The 15696-nt window shown below is 31.4% G+C and overlaps 1 protein-coding gene across 3 annotated transcripts in view; it reads right to left on the reverse strand.

The window, feature by feature from the left end:
- Positions 1-15556, reverse strand: part of LOC127713039 (two pore channel protein 1-like) — a 45821-nt gene extending 30265 nt beyond the window's left edge. For all 3 annotated transcript variants that reach the window (XM_052219638.1, XM_052219639.1, XM_052219640.1), the window contains exons 1-12: positions 15454-15556; positions 14201-14571; positions 12887-13000; positions 11853-11983; positions 8728-8816; positions 8007-8041; positions 6900-6958; positions 3932-4031; positions 3069-3185; positions 2196-2259; positions 1551-1660; positions 158-224 (exon numbers count right to left, since the gene is read on the reverse strand). In XM_052219638.1, coding sequence (XP_052075598.1) covers positions 158-224; positions 1551-1660; positions 2196-2259; positions 3069-3185; positions 3932-4031; positions 6900-6958; positions 8007-8041; positions 8728-8816; positions 11853-11983; positions 12887-13000; positions 14201-14571; positions 15454-15514 — 1318 coding nt within the window. In that variant the 5' untranslated portion in view covers positions 15515-15556. The remainder of the gene's footprint in view (positions 1-157; positions 225-1550; positions 1661-2195; positions 2260-3068; positions 3186-3931; positions 4032-6899; positions 6959-8006; positions 8042-8727; positions 8817-11852; positions 11984-12886; positions 13001-14200; positions 14572-15453) is intronic.
- Positions 15557-15696: the final 140 nt, after the last annotated feature.

Here is a 15696-nt window from a genome sequence, read left to right on the forward strand (position 1 = left end):
TATTAAAATAAAACAATGACATTTGTTTAATATGTTTGTAAAGATATTCCATTATAAAAATGCTGTCAGCCAAAGAAAGTACTTTATAATACTTTGCAATTATCTAGATCTGTTGAGCTCAAACAGGGTTATTACACACACACACAAAATTACTTACATCTAAAAATTCTGTTGAAAGGATATTTGAAATGTGATGACCAGATAATATTTTCATCAGATTTTAACTGAAATAGAGAATACACATTCAAAGCTTCATATTTCTAATGTCATACTTTTTGTTTTAAAGGGAGAGAGTGAAGACCTTCAGTAACTTCCTGGTAATTAAGAACATATGATAATTATTTTTTTCATAGTGTTCATAATGTAAGAACATTTAACAAAAGTAACTTTAACACAACAATTGCACTAAATCTTCAAGTAAATACTGATAAAACTTGCTGATGAAAATTTTTATTTTGCAAAACAATTTATGAGTTTCACAATTCAAACAATCACTTAAATACTTTTTACAGGTTTTTATTCTATTCAGATTGATAGATTTTTCAGCTTCCATGCACAACTGAATGTGCCATAATCTGTTTTTAAAACATAGCAAAATATTGTACTCTTCCTATATTTACTCATTTAGATAGCATTATATTTTCTACTTTCATTTTCAAACATAGTTTTCAGATTAAATTAAACAATTGGTTTTGGTTGCCATATCATTGAAGTTTACCTTTAATAATTTCGGTGTACATTTTCATTATTAGACAAGCTTTTATGTATAAAAGAAAGTACTGTGTATTTATTATTATTTGTAGCATACCAATTTTCATGGATTTCATGGATAAAGGTTAAACATGAATTCAACTGTTCAACTAAGTACAAATTTTCTATAGGCTTGTATACAGACTTTGGCAAAACAACTTATTGAGATATCAAATAAATTCAAAATTTCCTCAATCCACGAAGATAAATTAAGAGATAACTGTATTGTATTTGAAGCTTTGCGGACATCCTTCGGTAGTTTTACTGTGGCAAATTGAGTTTACCTGGTGACACATAGCAGAGACAGGTAAACGGATATTTGCGACAGTGAAACTACCGATGGACGTCCACAAAGCTTCAAATACAATACATTTATCTCTATTCTAATGCAAAATAAACAACTCATTCAATTTTAGTCATTATTTCATTGTAAAATTTTCATTATACGAAAATTCTGCGAAATGATGTTATCTTCTTTGGCGCCTGAACTAGATTTCGTCATAGGTATGCTTCCAGCGTCAAATGTAAACACCAGGCGTTTTCTGGTATCTTGTCCGCCTCAAAATGTTAAAAAAAGAAGATTTCTAGGTGCAAAATGTGAGTTTTTTTGGCGTTTTATTGGAGAAATTACATGTCAATACATTCGAGAATTCAAAATTTTGGCTTCGTTAGTTACAGACAGGGAGATAGAGAATTTTACGCTTATTGTCATCCAATCAAAACCATTGATACAAAATAATTGCATTAGAATAATCAATAGTAGTATATCAGCAATAAAGTATATAAACTATCATACTTACCATCCACTGCAAGTCTATAGCTTCATATATCTTGTGAAATTCTTCCAAAGTTAATTTTCCTGATGTGCCCATGTTTAACATCTTAAAAACTAAATAACCATCTCTTCTACCTGTCAATACAAGAGAAAAGTTTAGCAGGGGACCAGTAGCCCAGACCTTACAATTATTCCATACATCAAATAAAGTTGTCCTTTTGCTTATAATATCTGAGAATTAATCTTTAGAGTGCAAACTTAACCATGATCCTTGAATCATGAAATGAAGTCAAGGTTAGGTGAATCCTGTTAGACTGACATAAAGACATTGCAAGGACATTTCTTTGCAGGTGAGACAAAAATCAGGAGATGTGGTATGACTACCAATGAGACAACTATCCACCAAAGACAAAATAACAATGATATGAACAACTACAGGTCATCCTGATAGCCATCAATAATGAGTAGAACCCATTGCTTATAGAAACCAGGATGGCAAAATGTGAAACAATTCAGAAGAAAAATCAACAACCTGACATTCAGTTATTTCATCTCCGTAAAAAATCAGTTTTTTTTTCAGTGATTAAAATAAACAATCCTATGCACTATAATATTCTAGGTATTAAGTTTCTATTATAAAATATCCAAATTTTCTTTGTATTTGACTTACTTTTCTGTGGTCTAAGATGTTTCATCATGCCAAGAAAATGTTTCAATTTTATAGACTTGTTATCCTACAACAGAAAAATACATCAGTATTATGGTCAGTATTCTTTACAACATATCTTTTCTGGATATTATGCATATATTGTATATATCAATTCTCTTCACTATTATTCTGCAGAAACATATGGTTAAATTTTTGCTATAAAGCTGCCTAGATAAATTTATTTTGGTACCAATTTTCGTGGATTATTGATTTCATGGTTTTGCAAAAGTTTGCATACAAGCCTACAGCAAATCTGTACTTTGTTGGAAAAATTAAATTGGCTGTTAACCTATGCCCAGGAAATCCACAAAAATTGGTTTCCCACGAATAATAATGGATCCCAATAGATTAATTAATGATTGTCCTTACAATGAAGTACAGACATACAGACTAAAAAGTGGTCATCTGTCATTTTCATTTTGTCCCACTAATTGCAATGACTGACAATCAATTAGCCCAGTAAGAAATATTTCAACGGATTTCAATTTTTAGCACAACATGACTAGATAACAAATTGATGTATGAACAAACAAACAGATGAAAATAAACCTATATTCCCCAGTCACAAACATTGCAGGGAGTAAGACTTTTAGATTGATTGATTGATTTTTTGTGTTTAATGCCACTTTTAGCACTCTTTATTATATGATGACTGCCAGTTTTGTATGGTGGAAGAAGCATGAGAGAACCATTAATTTAGATAGAAAAACAAACAATCCTAGTCAATTAAGATTTAGTAAAACACATTTGCAACATGTGGGGTTCAAAACTCACAAACTTAGTGTTGACAGGCTACTTAGACCACTTGCCTTTCGAGGCCAAACCAGGACTTACCTCCTTAGTTACCAGCAATCTGAAGGCGTGTTGACAGCCAAGTCTCTTGTGGAAAAATAATTTCTTTACTTTTGTCTTTTCCAAATTTGAAAATGTATCATAAACTACGGCGAGAAACTAAAAAACAAAAATAAATGTAAAATATACTTTTATAGAAATGTGTAAATTATTTCTAATCAATCTCCTTTTTTTCTTTCACTTTTCCTTTTTTTTCCATAAGAAAATATAAAAGCTTGTAAGTTCAAAACATGACATATTAAACCATAAAAAGCACTTATATAACTGATTTTTTTTTTAGTAGCTTAATAATTCAGTTACTATTCTATATTTCTTCATACAAAATGTGGTTGGATAAACTCTTTTCTCCAAAAAAATTTAAAATACAGCATTTAATACAGAATAGAAATTTATGTTTATTAAAGCAGGTGAGAGATTTGTTTTAAATTCTAACAGATATTTCTTTTGTCATCTACTTACTTTTTTATTGTTGTAATCATATACTATTGATCTTCTTCTTATAAAACACTCTTTTGTATTTTCAATATTAATGGTTTTTTTTCTTTTTGGTCATTGATATTTGAAGATATATCACAGAGCTATTCCATTAATGTGATTAAATTGAATAAGGGGAGGTTGCAAGGGAATGTTTTATTTTTGGACATCGGTTGAAGGTTATTTATGGTTCTGTGTCCTTTCGATGTATGGATAATTACTTAATACAAAGTAACTTGGTTGTGGGTGGAATTTTTAAATCCCTTTACCCTCCAACATCCATTATAATAGAAAAGCCCTCTAGTGGCAATATGTAAAACCACGTATAATAAAAAGGTTGTGTAAATTTAATGCACTTTAATATTACTAACCAGATTCATTATAAAATAAAGTTCTAGAGACAGGTAAATAATGTAGAAAATACTGTAGTATCGTGAACTGGCATAAGCTGGCATCATTACATCTGGATAACTGAAGAAAAATAAAATATAAATACTGGGGATTAATTATTTATCATGGGTAATCAATTGTCTTGGATTTCCAAATATAGATGAACCAAATTTGTGAGTTCAAGGATGTACAAATTTTCGATAGACTTGAATGCAGACTTAGGCAAAACAACGAAATCAAATATAAACAAAAATACAATGTTTCATAAATCCATGAAAATTGATAACCATGAAAATAAATGATTCCACAGTGGTATAAAGATGACAAAAAAGCTGTATTCATTAAAAAAAATTGAAAACAAGACTTTACACCTTATTGTGCTAAGCTAACCCCACTCATAATTCAAAGTATTGAAAAAAAAGAAGGTAGGTGTCTGACAGATCCAAACGTTACAACTCATCATCATCAAGCTACTCATCTAATATGCAGTCATTCTGTTCAGTAGTATCTGAGATAAGTGTTAGGACAAATGGACAAACAGGCTGACAAGGTGAATACAATAAAAGCCCCCACTCCTAAAATAGGGGTATTTTATAAATAAATAAAATGCTCCGCAGGGCGCAGCTTGATACGACCGCAGAGGTCGAACCCTGAACAGTTGGGGCAAGTATGGACACAACATTCAAGCTTGATACAGCTCTGAATTTGGATTGTGATTAAATATTTGACACAGCATAGGTTTCTGACACAGAATGAATGTGGTCTAAGAACTTAAAAATTTTAAATTGGACATTCACCTATTATGGTCCAATATCCAAAATCTAAATACATGGTTAGATTCAGCATATCAAAGAACCCCAAGAATTCAATTTTTGATGAAATCAAACAAAGTTTAATTTTGGACCCTTTTGACCTCAATGTGGACAAAGTTGATAACGGGGCACAAAAATCAAAAATCTAAATACATGGTTAGATTCAGCATATCGAAGAACCCCATATATTCAATTTTTATTGAAATCAAACAAAGTTTAATTTTGGACCCCGATTTGGACCAACTTGAAAACTGGGCGCATAATCAAAAATCTAAATACATGTTTAGATTCAGCATATCAAAGAACCCTAAAAATTCAATTTTTGTTAAAATCAAACTAAGTTTAATTTTGGACCCTTTGGACCTTAATGTAGACCAATTTGAAAACGGAACCAAAAATTAAGAATCTAAATACACGGTTAGATTCGGCATATCAAAGAACCCCAATAATTCAATTTTGATGAAATCAAACAAAAGTAAATTTTGGACCCTTTGGACCTCAATGTGGACCAATTTAAAAACGGGGCCCAAAATCCAAAAACTTAATACATGATTAGATTCAGCATATTAAAGAACCCCAAGAATTCAAGAATAAAACCCCATTGAAATTGATCAAGAAATAAGCAATTTATACGAAGTATCTTCTTTTGCACAATACTGTGCAATTGAATATTTCTTGCTATTGCGCAATACTGTACAATTGACAATTTCTTGCTATTGCGCAATATAGTGCTATTGGATATTTCTTGCTATTGTGCAATACTGTGCAATTGAAGATTTCTTGCTATTGCGCAATACTGTGCAATTGAAGATTTCTTGCTATTGTGCAATACTGTGCAATTGAAAATTTCTTGCTATTGCACAATACTTATTATGTAATAATTTACACATCCTGTTTGGTGTGTATCTCCTACCATATCATTATTATTTACTTTTAAATATTAATCAGAAATAACCAACTTAAAATGGAAAATTTTAAAAGAAAAAAAAAATCCCCCCCCCCCCAAATTTTTTGAACCCCCTTATGATTCATCACCCCCAAACTCAATCCCAGCCTTCCCTTTGTGGTATGGTACCTTGCAGTACAATTTCAGAGAGATCCATACACTTGAACACAAGTTATTGTCTGGAAACTAGAAAAATGCTTACTTTTGGCCCCTTTTTGGCCCCCAATTCCTAAACGTTTCGGGCAATTACCCCTAAACTCAATTCCAGCTTTCCCTTTGTGATATGGAACCTTGTAGTACAATTTCAGAAATATCCAAACACTTACACACAAGTTATTGTCATGAAACTAGAAAAATGCTTGTTTTTTGCCCCTTTTTTGGCCCCTAATTCCTAAAATTTTGAGGCAATTACCCCCAAAATCAATTACAGCCTTCCCTTTGTGATATGGAACCTTGTGGTACAATGTCAGAGAGATCCATACACTTACACACAAGTTATTGTCTGGAAGTTACAAAAATGCTTATTTTTGGCCCCTTTTTGGCCCCTAATTCCTTAACTGTTGGTATCATAACCCCCAAAATCAATCCCAACCTTCCTTTCGTGGTATTGAACCTCATGGTAAAATTTCATGGAGATCCATTCACTTAAACTAAAGTTAGAGTGCGAAAACCAATGTGTCTTCGGACGACGCCAGACGACGACGACGACGCCAACGTCATACCAATATACGACCAAAAAATTTTTAATTTTTGCGGTCATATAAAAATACCTTAGGTTTGATGTTTGAATAACATAATTATTCAAGTTCACAGTTTTTAACCCTTGAGTTTGGAAAATAATAACATGAGAATGTGCGATCAGACAATGTGTCTGACACAAGTGGAAAATAAAACAATGGTGATCCAACCATCAAGAACACTTATAAACTTAGTTTTCCTGTACAAATATAATGAAATAAAACTTTTAAAAATTACAAGTTTCCACTTATTGTATAATAGTATAATATATATTGTGTGATCATACCGTTTTTTTTTTTTATAGAACATTTTTTTGAACTTTTCTTGATACTAAAGTGAAGGTGTCTTGTAATGCACTTTTTTAAATGTAATTTTCATATGACTACTAAATATTAAACGGTTCAAAACAGTTTGAATTTGAGCTCCATACTTGTTCTATTTTTACGAACTTACTTTGCAGTAGTCAAAAGAACAAACAGACTAATAAAACTGTCTTGCAGTGTGGCAAAATACTGAAATATAAACAGTTTTGTTATTTAAAAAGAATTAAATCTTCAAAAAGGGAACTAAATTAAGTTTTGGCTTATAGAATATTGCTTTTCATGTATTTTTAAGATATTAAATTTCATATATTCTATGTGTGACAAGATTCATTGAAATTTTGGAAAATATACCAATTATTGCAATTATAAACATTTTATATTATACTTGCAAGAATTTTCTAAGTGTAATGTTCTGTTAAATCCAAATAAATAGAAAATAAATTTTTGGACAAATTCTAAGATGAATTGAGTCTTAATTTCACTAAAATCTGAAGTTTGAATTAAATGCATGTATTCCCTTTCTGAAATTCAAAAATTCGTAAGGTATCTGCAGAACCCAGTGTCTCGCCTACTTTTTATTGTTAGTCGCAAAAAATCACAGAGTGAATTTTTGTGGACGCCGCCGACGATGACGGAATGTAGGATCGCTATGTCTCGCTTTTGCGACAAAAGTCTCAGGCTTGACAAAAAACATTATTGCGGCACTATTTGAATTATTGACATCATACAACAATCACTTCTTATTGCTATTTGGGAATCTGTGACACTTGATACGAGAGTTTGAGACACTTGATACAAGAATTTGAAACACTTGATACGAGAATTTGAGACACTTAATACAAGAATTTGAGACACTTTTTGAACTATTGACATCAAACAACAATCACTTTACTTTTGAGGCGCCATGCAATCATTGTCTCCTGTGATGTCAAAATGTTAGGGAATGGCTGTAATGTCCAGTTATGAAGGACATATAGCGATAAGGTCTTCCGAAATTATGTGGTAACATACAAGTTTTGGTTAGGTAGATTATAATTGAGTGCAAATAGCATGGACAAGTAATTATTTTCAAATTGATATTTTGTGTTTAACTTGTAGATATAAAGCCCTGCTTATGTGTAATAACATGTATTTTTAATGAATTACTCATAAACTTTAAACAAAAGTTTATAGTCTATACAATTAAAACGAACAGAAATACTTAAATACCTATAAATAACATTATATTCATACTTACTGCATCCCCATGAATCCCAGAAAATAAATAAAACCCTACAATTAAACCACATGTATAAAATATTAACATTAACATTAATTTTCATATCATTACTTGATGAATAATTAATATTTTGTTTGTTTCATATCAATGGTCTCCATTTATTCTCTAATGTAAATAGCAATATGTAAGATTGAACTTTTTTAAGACGTGTAATGATGTGTTTAAAGTAAATTTTTCTGAAAGTGTTTTGACTGATTCCATAGTCGATACATAGTACAATATAGCTGTAAACTAAATTTCATTTATTTCTTGCTGCCATCGGATCATCCTAAACCATCACCTCACACACTCCAAGCACCTCAATATTTTAATATTTGATTCATAAACATCCCAGTTATAAAATGTTCATGCAAGAATTATGAAATTATTTATGAAAATTAACTGAAAATTGGAAATGTTTCTGGTTTTTTTTTAAGAATATACCACATATGCATTGAATTTTCTTGTCTAAATTTGACCTATGTACACATTTGCTGCTTCTATTACGTCATTCGGTCTCTGCTTGAAAGTTGTTTCATTGGTCGTCATACCACATCTCCTCAATTTAATATCAATTTGTTTGTTCATTGTTATTATGTTGTTTTTGCTTCTGTACTACCCTCTTACTTCTTTATTTTAATCAGATAAAAATTTTCAATTTCAATAAGACATTAAATCAAATTGGGTTCAAAAGGCTTACCTAATATAGAAAATATCAACATGAAAAACAGTAACAACAACAGCATGTCTATAATAGGTGGCATGGACTGTAAAATCTGTCGGAATGTTCTGCAAACGAAATATATAGTTACAGATATTAAGTGTGGAATCTAAACATGACAAAAAGTTAAAACAGGTGTTAAAGACTGAAAAAATTAGTTAAAATTTTCTTGAATTTACAGCAAGAGGCTCCAAGGAGCCTTTATTGCTCACCTGGCTTTTCTGCATAAGATTAATACAATGTTACAAGAATATTTGTATTAAATAGTAACTGTGGGTGACAAAATCTTGTCTGACTGAGCTTTTTTGTCTATCTATTGTAGTTTTCAAGATAATAGCATGTATAGGTAATAAACTGTTGACACAGAGATATGTCTCTCGTTTTGTAATTTTGATGGTTTAATGCAAATATTGATTAAAATGGCAATATTTAAACATGTAACTATGCAAATCATTCAAATTCAATGAATCGTGACTGAAAGTGCAGGGCCAAATAACGTCCATGGAAATGTGAAATGCCAATGTAAAACTGCGTACCAAATACCATTGACTTATCATATTAAGTGGTTTCCTTAGAACTAACCTAAACATGAACTTTAACTTGTAAACTATGTAAAATTTTCAAAGTCAATGAACCATGATTATGAGGTTGGACCATATCATCTCCATGGAAATGAGACTTTCAAATGCCAATACAACTGTATACTCAATATCATTGTCACCTTAAACTGATCTAATATCAAACACTAACATGTAAATAATGCAAAACATTCAAAGTCAATGAACCCTGACTGAAGGTAGGAGCCAAACAATATCCATGGTAATGAGATGTGTCAAATGATTATACAACTGCATACTAAATATCATTGACCTACCACTAATGGTTCCCCTTAAACTGACCTAATCACAAATTAATACATGTAAACTAAGAAAAAGTTATCAGCAGACAGACAACAGACACCAACTGATGATAATAGCTCATACAGGCCCTTTTGGCCATGCATGGGTTTTAATAAAATATTAAATAATAACAGCCTTAGACTGTAAATGTGAAATGAAAATCCATGAAATGAATTTTTTAAACACTTAGCTATTACATCATTTTAAAATAGTTAAAATTCAATCAACTTCCTTAAGTAACAAGATGCTTCCTGTTACTCATGAGAAACTAAATCATTTCAAGTTCTCAAGTGCTTCTTGATGGGGTATATTGTTGCATAAATCTTAAAACACTTGAAGCAGATGTAAAATCTTTAAAATAATTAAATAGGTAGTAGGACTAGTAAACTCTACTTAATTCTTATTCTAAAAAATTTCCGCTTCAAAGTTATGTTTGCAGCTGTGAAATCATAAATTCTGTAACCAAGATTTAAGATTGTAAGTCTATGTACTAAACTCTAACTGATGTTAAACTTTATGAATTTTATATCCTGTGGCAAAGCCAATGAACCATGAAACATAGGTAATGTGACCATCATCTTATAGCAAGTGGTAGGTCTCTCCAATATGCCTCAGCACACAATATTATACTGCAGTATGGTTATTATATTTTTAGGAATGGCTAGGAGGTAGAAGCCGGTGAATTCCAATAGTTCCCCATAACTTCTTTTCTATGCATGCTATAATTGGAAATAAAATGCTCCGTGGGGCAGCTAGATACGACCGCAGAGGTCGAACCCTGGACACAGCATAGGTTTCTGTCACAGCATGAATGTGGTCAAAGAACTGAAAATTTTGAAATTGGATTTTACCTATTATGGTCCAATATCCAAAATCTAAATACATAGTTAGATTCAGCATATGATCAAAAACCCCTTGAATTCAGTTTAATTTTGGACCCTTTGGACCCTAAGAATTCATTTTTTGATGAAATCAAACAAAGTTTAATTTTGGACCCTTTGGACCCTAATGTGGACCAATTTTAAAACCGGGCCCAAAATACAAAATCTAAATTACACGGTTAGATTCAGCATATCAAAGAACCCCAAGAATTCAATTTTTGTTGAAATCAAACAAAGTTTAATTTTGGAACCTTTGGAAATCAATGTGGACCAATTTAAAGACTGGGTTCAAAATCCAAAATCAAAATACACAGTTAGATTCAGCATAATAAAGAACCCCAAGAATTGAAGACTGAATTAAACCCCATTGAAATTTCTTAAGAAATAAGCAATTTATATAAGGTATTAAAATAGTAATGGTTTTGGCCCCTTTTTCCCAAACATTTAGGGCCATAACCCCCAAAATCCAATCCCATCCTTCCTTTAGAGGCATGGAACCTTGTGGTACAATTTTATAGAGATCCATACACTTATACACAAGTTATTGTCCTAAAACAAGCAAAATGCTTGTTTTTGGCCCCTAATTCCTAAACTAGAACAATAACCCCCAAAATCAATCCCAACCTTGTGGTATGGAACCTTGTAGTTCAATTTCATAGAGATCCATACACTTATAATCAAGTTATTGCCTGGAAAGCAAATGTCTTCGGACGACGAAGACGCTGACAACATGATAACATTATACAGTGTTATATGAACACAAAAATTTTGCGATCATATAAAAATAGCATCAGCGATTTGGTAAAATCTGACATATTGTCATACATTCCTTCAGACACCTCTACAGTAGTATGTATATATTAGAAACATTGGCTCAGCGATTTGGCAACTTTCAACATTGACCTACATACTTTCTGGCCCGTCTATTAGAAACAATGGCCTCAGCGATTTGGTAACTTTTAACATATTGTCCTATATACTTTCTGACCTCTCTATTAGAAACAATGGCTCAGCAATTTGGCAACTTTCAACATATTGTCCTACATACTTTCTGACCCCTCTATTAGAAACAATGGCCTCAGAGATTTGGTAACTTTCAATATATTGTCGTACATACTTTCTGACTCCTCTATTAGAAACAATGGCCTCAGAGATTTGGTAACTTTCAATATATTGTTGTACATACTTTCTGACTCCTCTATTAGAAACAATGGCCTCAGAGATTTGGTAAATTTCAATATATTGTCGTACATACTTTCCGACTTCTCTAATAGAAACAATGGCCTAAACAATTTGGTAAAATTAAAAAAATTATCAAACATACCTTCTGACCCCCCTGCAGTAATATGTATCTATTAGAAACAATGGCCTCAGTGATCTTGTGACTCTAAAATGGTTATGCTGTCGTATAATCACAACTATAGTCTCTATGAATACGATGATCAAGGTACAGCTCTGAAAAATAACAATTACAATCAATTTTTCATAAAATTTGCATTTTATATGGAAAATTTCTATCATAATAAAATGCTCCAGCAACTGTTGTAAACAAAAAAGATCCTTTACAATTGGTCACATTAACAAGGAGAACTGTGATATTTTATTTTAACAACTATGAGATGTATAGAAAATTTCAGAACTGAAACTGTTGATACAAGATCAAAGAGTTTGATTAAACATGAGGTAAAATGCTTAACAATGCCTTAACTGAAAATCAGATTTTGAAATATTAGGCTACATTCCACTACTGTGGCTTCATTATCATTCTGGGGATACAAATTTTCATGGATTTTATGAGTATTGGTTAACCACGAATTTAAATGCTTTTAAATTAAGTACAGATTGTCTGTAGGCTTGTATGCAGACTTTAGCAAATCAATAAAATAAATAATCCACAAAATTACAATTTTTCCTTTATCCACAAGAATTGGTTTCCACAGTATTTTACTATTGGCATCATGATGGTAAACAACAAAATCATGAACTATATATTCATAAATATCTGTATCATTATTAAACATTAATAAAAATAAATGGAGAATGTGTCCATGAGACAAAGATGATGCCCCCTGCTTGCATATAATGTTATAAAGGGACACAACTCAAGAATGGTATGTGACGCAACCCAAATTCGAACTTGATCTGTGTTTTGTGGTAATAAGCATTGTGTATAAGTTTTTTAACATTTGGTTGAGGCAAACTAAAGTTAAAGAATAGAAACTAATTTTGAGACATACAGATGGACAAGAGTAACACTTAATGCCCCCCTCCGCAGCGGCGGGGGCATACAAATTACTTGTTAGTCTGTAAATCATTATTGCTATTGATACACTATAAATCATTAATAAATATAAGTACCTTTATAAGAGTTCTTTTATGTTTGATGAATGTTCTGAATCCTAACCACTTCATCCGTATTCCTAATTCTAACGCTAATATCAAAAGTCCAAACAATTCCAGTGATCCATGAACCTGTATAATACATGTAATACAAGAAAATATTTTATTCTTATCTTTATTGTATGTTTTCTAGGAGCCATCATCATTGCACGAAAATATTTCATAAACTGAGAACACTTAAATAAATGATTTAATTCACTTACAGAAAAAGCAATCTGCATTTTTACAAGACATACAATGTAAATGATATTGTATTTTACTATCTTTTGGAAAAGACTTGATTTTCATTTGCTATCCTTATAAAAAGATTTTGTTAGATCTGCAAATTATACATACAAACTTCTAACAAGTCTACATATTTCACTGTTCTTTTTCGATATAATTTACATTTAAAACCAAATACTATATATTCAGAAATAAATGTGTCCATTTATCATGTTTATCTTTGCCAATCTGCGACTACTGCAAAAAATGTGAAATATAATTAATGTGATTGCTAAAATTTCATGAAGGAAAACCACTACTGAAAATACGAATGTGAGTTTTTATTAATGCAAATTAACTGCATAATTTTTTGCATTAATAAAAACCTTGCAATAATTTATGAATTCACAGATAGGATTGAATTGTGTAAAGATATTTCTCTGGAACTAATACTATTAGGTAAAAACCTCAGTTACATGTAAGTGCAAGTCAAATATAAAATATAAGGGGCTCATTATCTGAAATATTAAGTATATTTATATTAAATTTATCATGTTTATAAGACAAGCAGACCTAAAAAAGGACCTTCTAAATCTGAAATGAATAAATGTATACTAGTTCAGTAAAATGGATACCACACTAAACTCTGAATCGGACAAATGAACCAAAATTAGAAAAAAACACACAAGACTAACAAATTAAAGGCTAGAGGTTCTTGACTTGGGACAGGCGCAAAAATGTTGCAGGATTAAACATGTTTTGTGAGAACTCAACCCTACCCCTATACATTTACCCAATATGGATTATGTTTAGTAGTCATGGTAGTGACTACTTTAGATTGGTTGATTTTTTGTTTATAAATAGAAGGTTCAGTAGAAGTCTGTTGCTTTGATTGTGGAAAATTCTTGCCCAATATACCAGGTATATTGATAGACATTAACAATTACATGATTAACTTACCCCTACAGGAAAGAGACATTAACAATTACTTGATTACTTAGCCCTACAGGTAGAGTTAAAAATGGTACTGCTGGTCTTTCACAGGCAACAATTAAAATTATTACTTACCCCTACAGGTAGAGTTAGAAATGGTACTGCTGGTCGTTCACAGGCAGCTAATCCCATCACCAGCAGTGCTGCAAATAAGTCTAAAGCATAGAAAATTTTCTTGTGAGCAATTTTATAGGCTGGCAAAGCATTAAAGTCTCTGGGATGTGTACTGTATTTATCATTGTTTTCCCCTTCCTGCAGATAAATAGCTGCCTCTTGGTAATTCAGTTCCCAAGTTTTATACTGTTTATGTCGTCTGCTGATAGCATGGTATGGAGTGCCCTGGCCCTCCATAATCTGATGGGTAGATCCAAAACCATTGTTTACATCATAAATAGTCTCACCATTACTGTGTACTCTGTTTGATGGAACATCGTAATGGTCTTCATCTGAAATAGACATTGATAGCCTTAATTAATAATATCATTAATATCTAAATAGTCTATTTGCCAATTGGCGATTTAATCCTGTTATCAAAGAACCATTTGTTTCCCTTAGAAGGGACATACTTTTTAGTAACAATGAAGAGCATGCGCAAAAAGAGTAATTGTATCTGTGCTTTATGTGTTTTTTTCAGATCTTTTAATTACTTGACATCTTTTGTTGAGCTAAAAACTTTTGATAAGAATAGTTATTTTTTTTGTTAAAATGGTTCAAAAGGTCAATAAATCCCTTTTACCTTATCATGCTTTGCATGTGTTATAATAGAATCACATTGGTAATTGGCAAATAGACTATTGACGCCCCATGTGTAGTAGTCAGCTAGAAAGAAAAGCATATATATTCCAGATCTAATGATGTATTTGTTTATAGTGAAAATTATGGCTATTTACACCAGTACAAAATTAATAATGTGGTATTGTTAAATACTGCATAGCAATATCTATCGTTTCTCAGGTCAATGTCAAGTTTTTGGGAGTTCTCAGGGAATCGTGGTACCCTCAAAATCAGAAAATCGCAGATTATCCCACAAGTTTATATTGCTTTGATGCTTAATTTTTAGTTTATTGATTAGTATTTTGTTGACAGTTGACTGGCTGTTTGTCTATTTCTTTTGATCGTGGGGTTGTATTTTTCGACTTGTCAGGTTTTTATTTACCACTAGTTCATATGGACTAATTTAACCCTTGTTATCTACTCAGAATCTCACTCACACTCACAGCACTTGTTTTGGTTTTTTTTAATACAGTTATTAATAAGCGATGTCATCAGCCAGAATAAAAAGTCAACTTTAAGTGTTAAAAGGAGACATGAACATTAAAAATAAATACCTGAGGGTGAAAATCCATTTTCATTTCTGATTAAGAGAGGACTTTCAATATTACCCGCCATATTGTTTTCATTTTCGATGATAAATGATAAATATAGAGGATTACGAACGTATCATGTGAATTCCAAAAATATTCCGAACAAAGGTTATTTCCGCCTAAAAGTAGTTCCATAGCAATTCAGTAAAATCATGAGCGATAATTTTTGCATTATTTCCTCAAGAGACTGAAATCTTTTCTTACATT

The sequence above is a fragment of the Mytilus californianus genome, unplaced genomic scaffold, assembly GCF_021869535.1.
Source record: "Mytilus californianus isolate M0D057914Y unplaced genomic scaffold, xbMytCali1.0.p SCAF_8, whole genome shotgun sequence".
Classification (NCBI taxonomy): domain Eukaryota; kingdom Metazoa; phylum Mollusca; class Bivalvia; order Mytilida; family Mytilidae; genus Mytilus; species Mytilus californianus.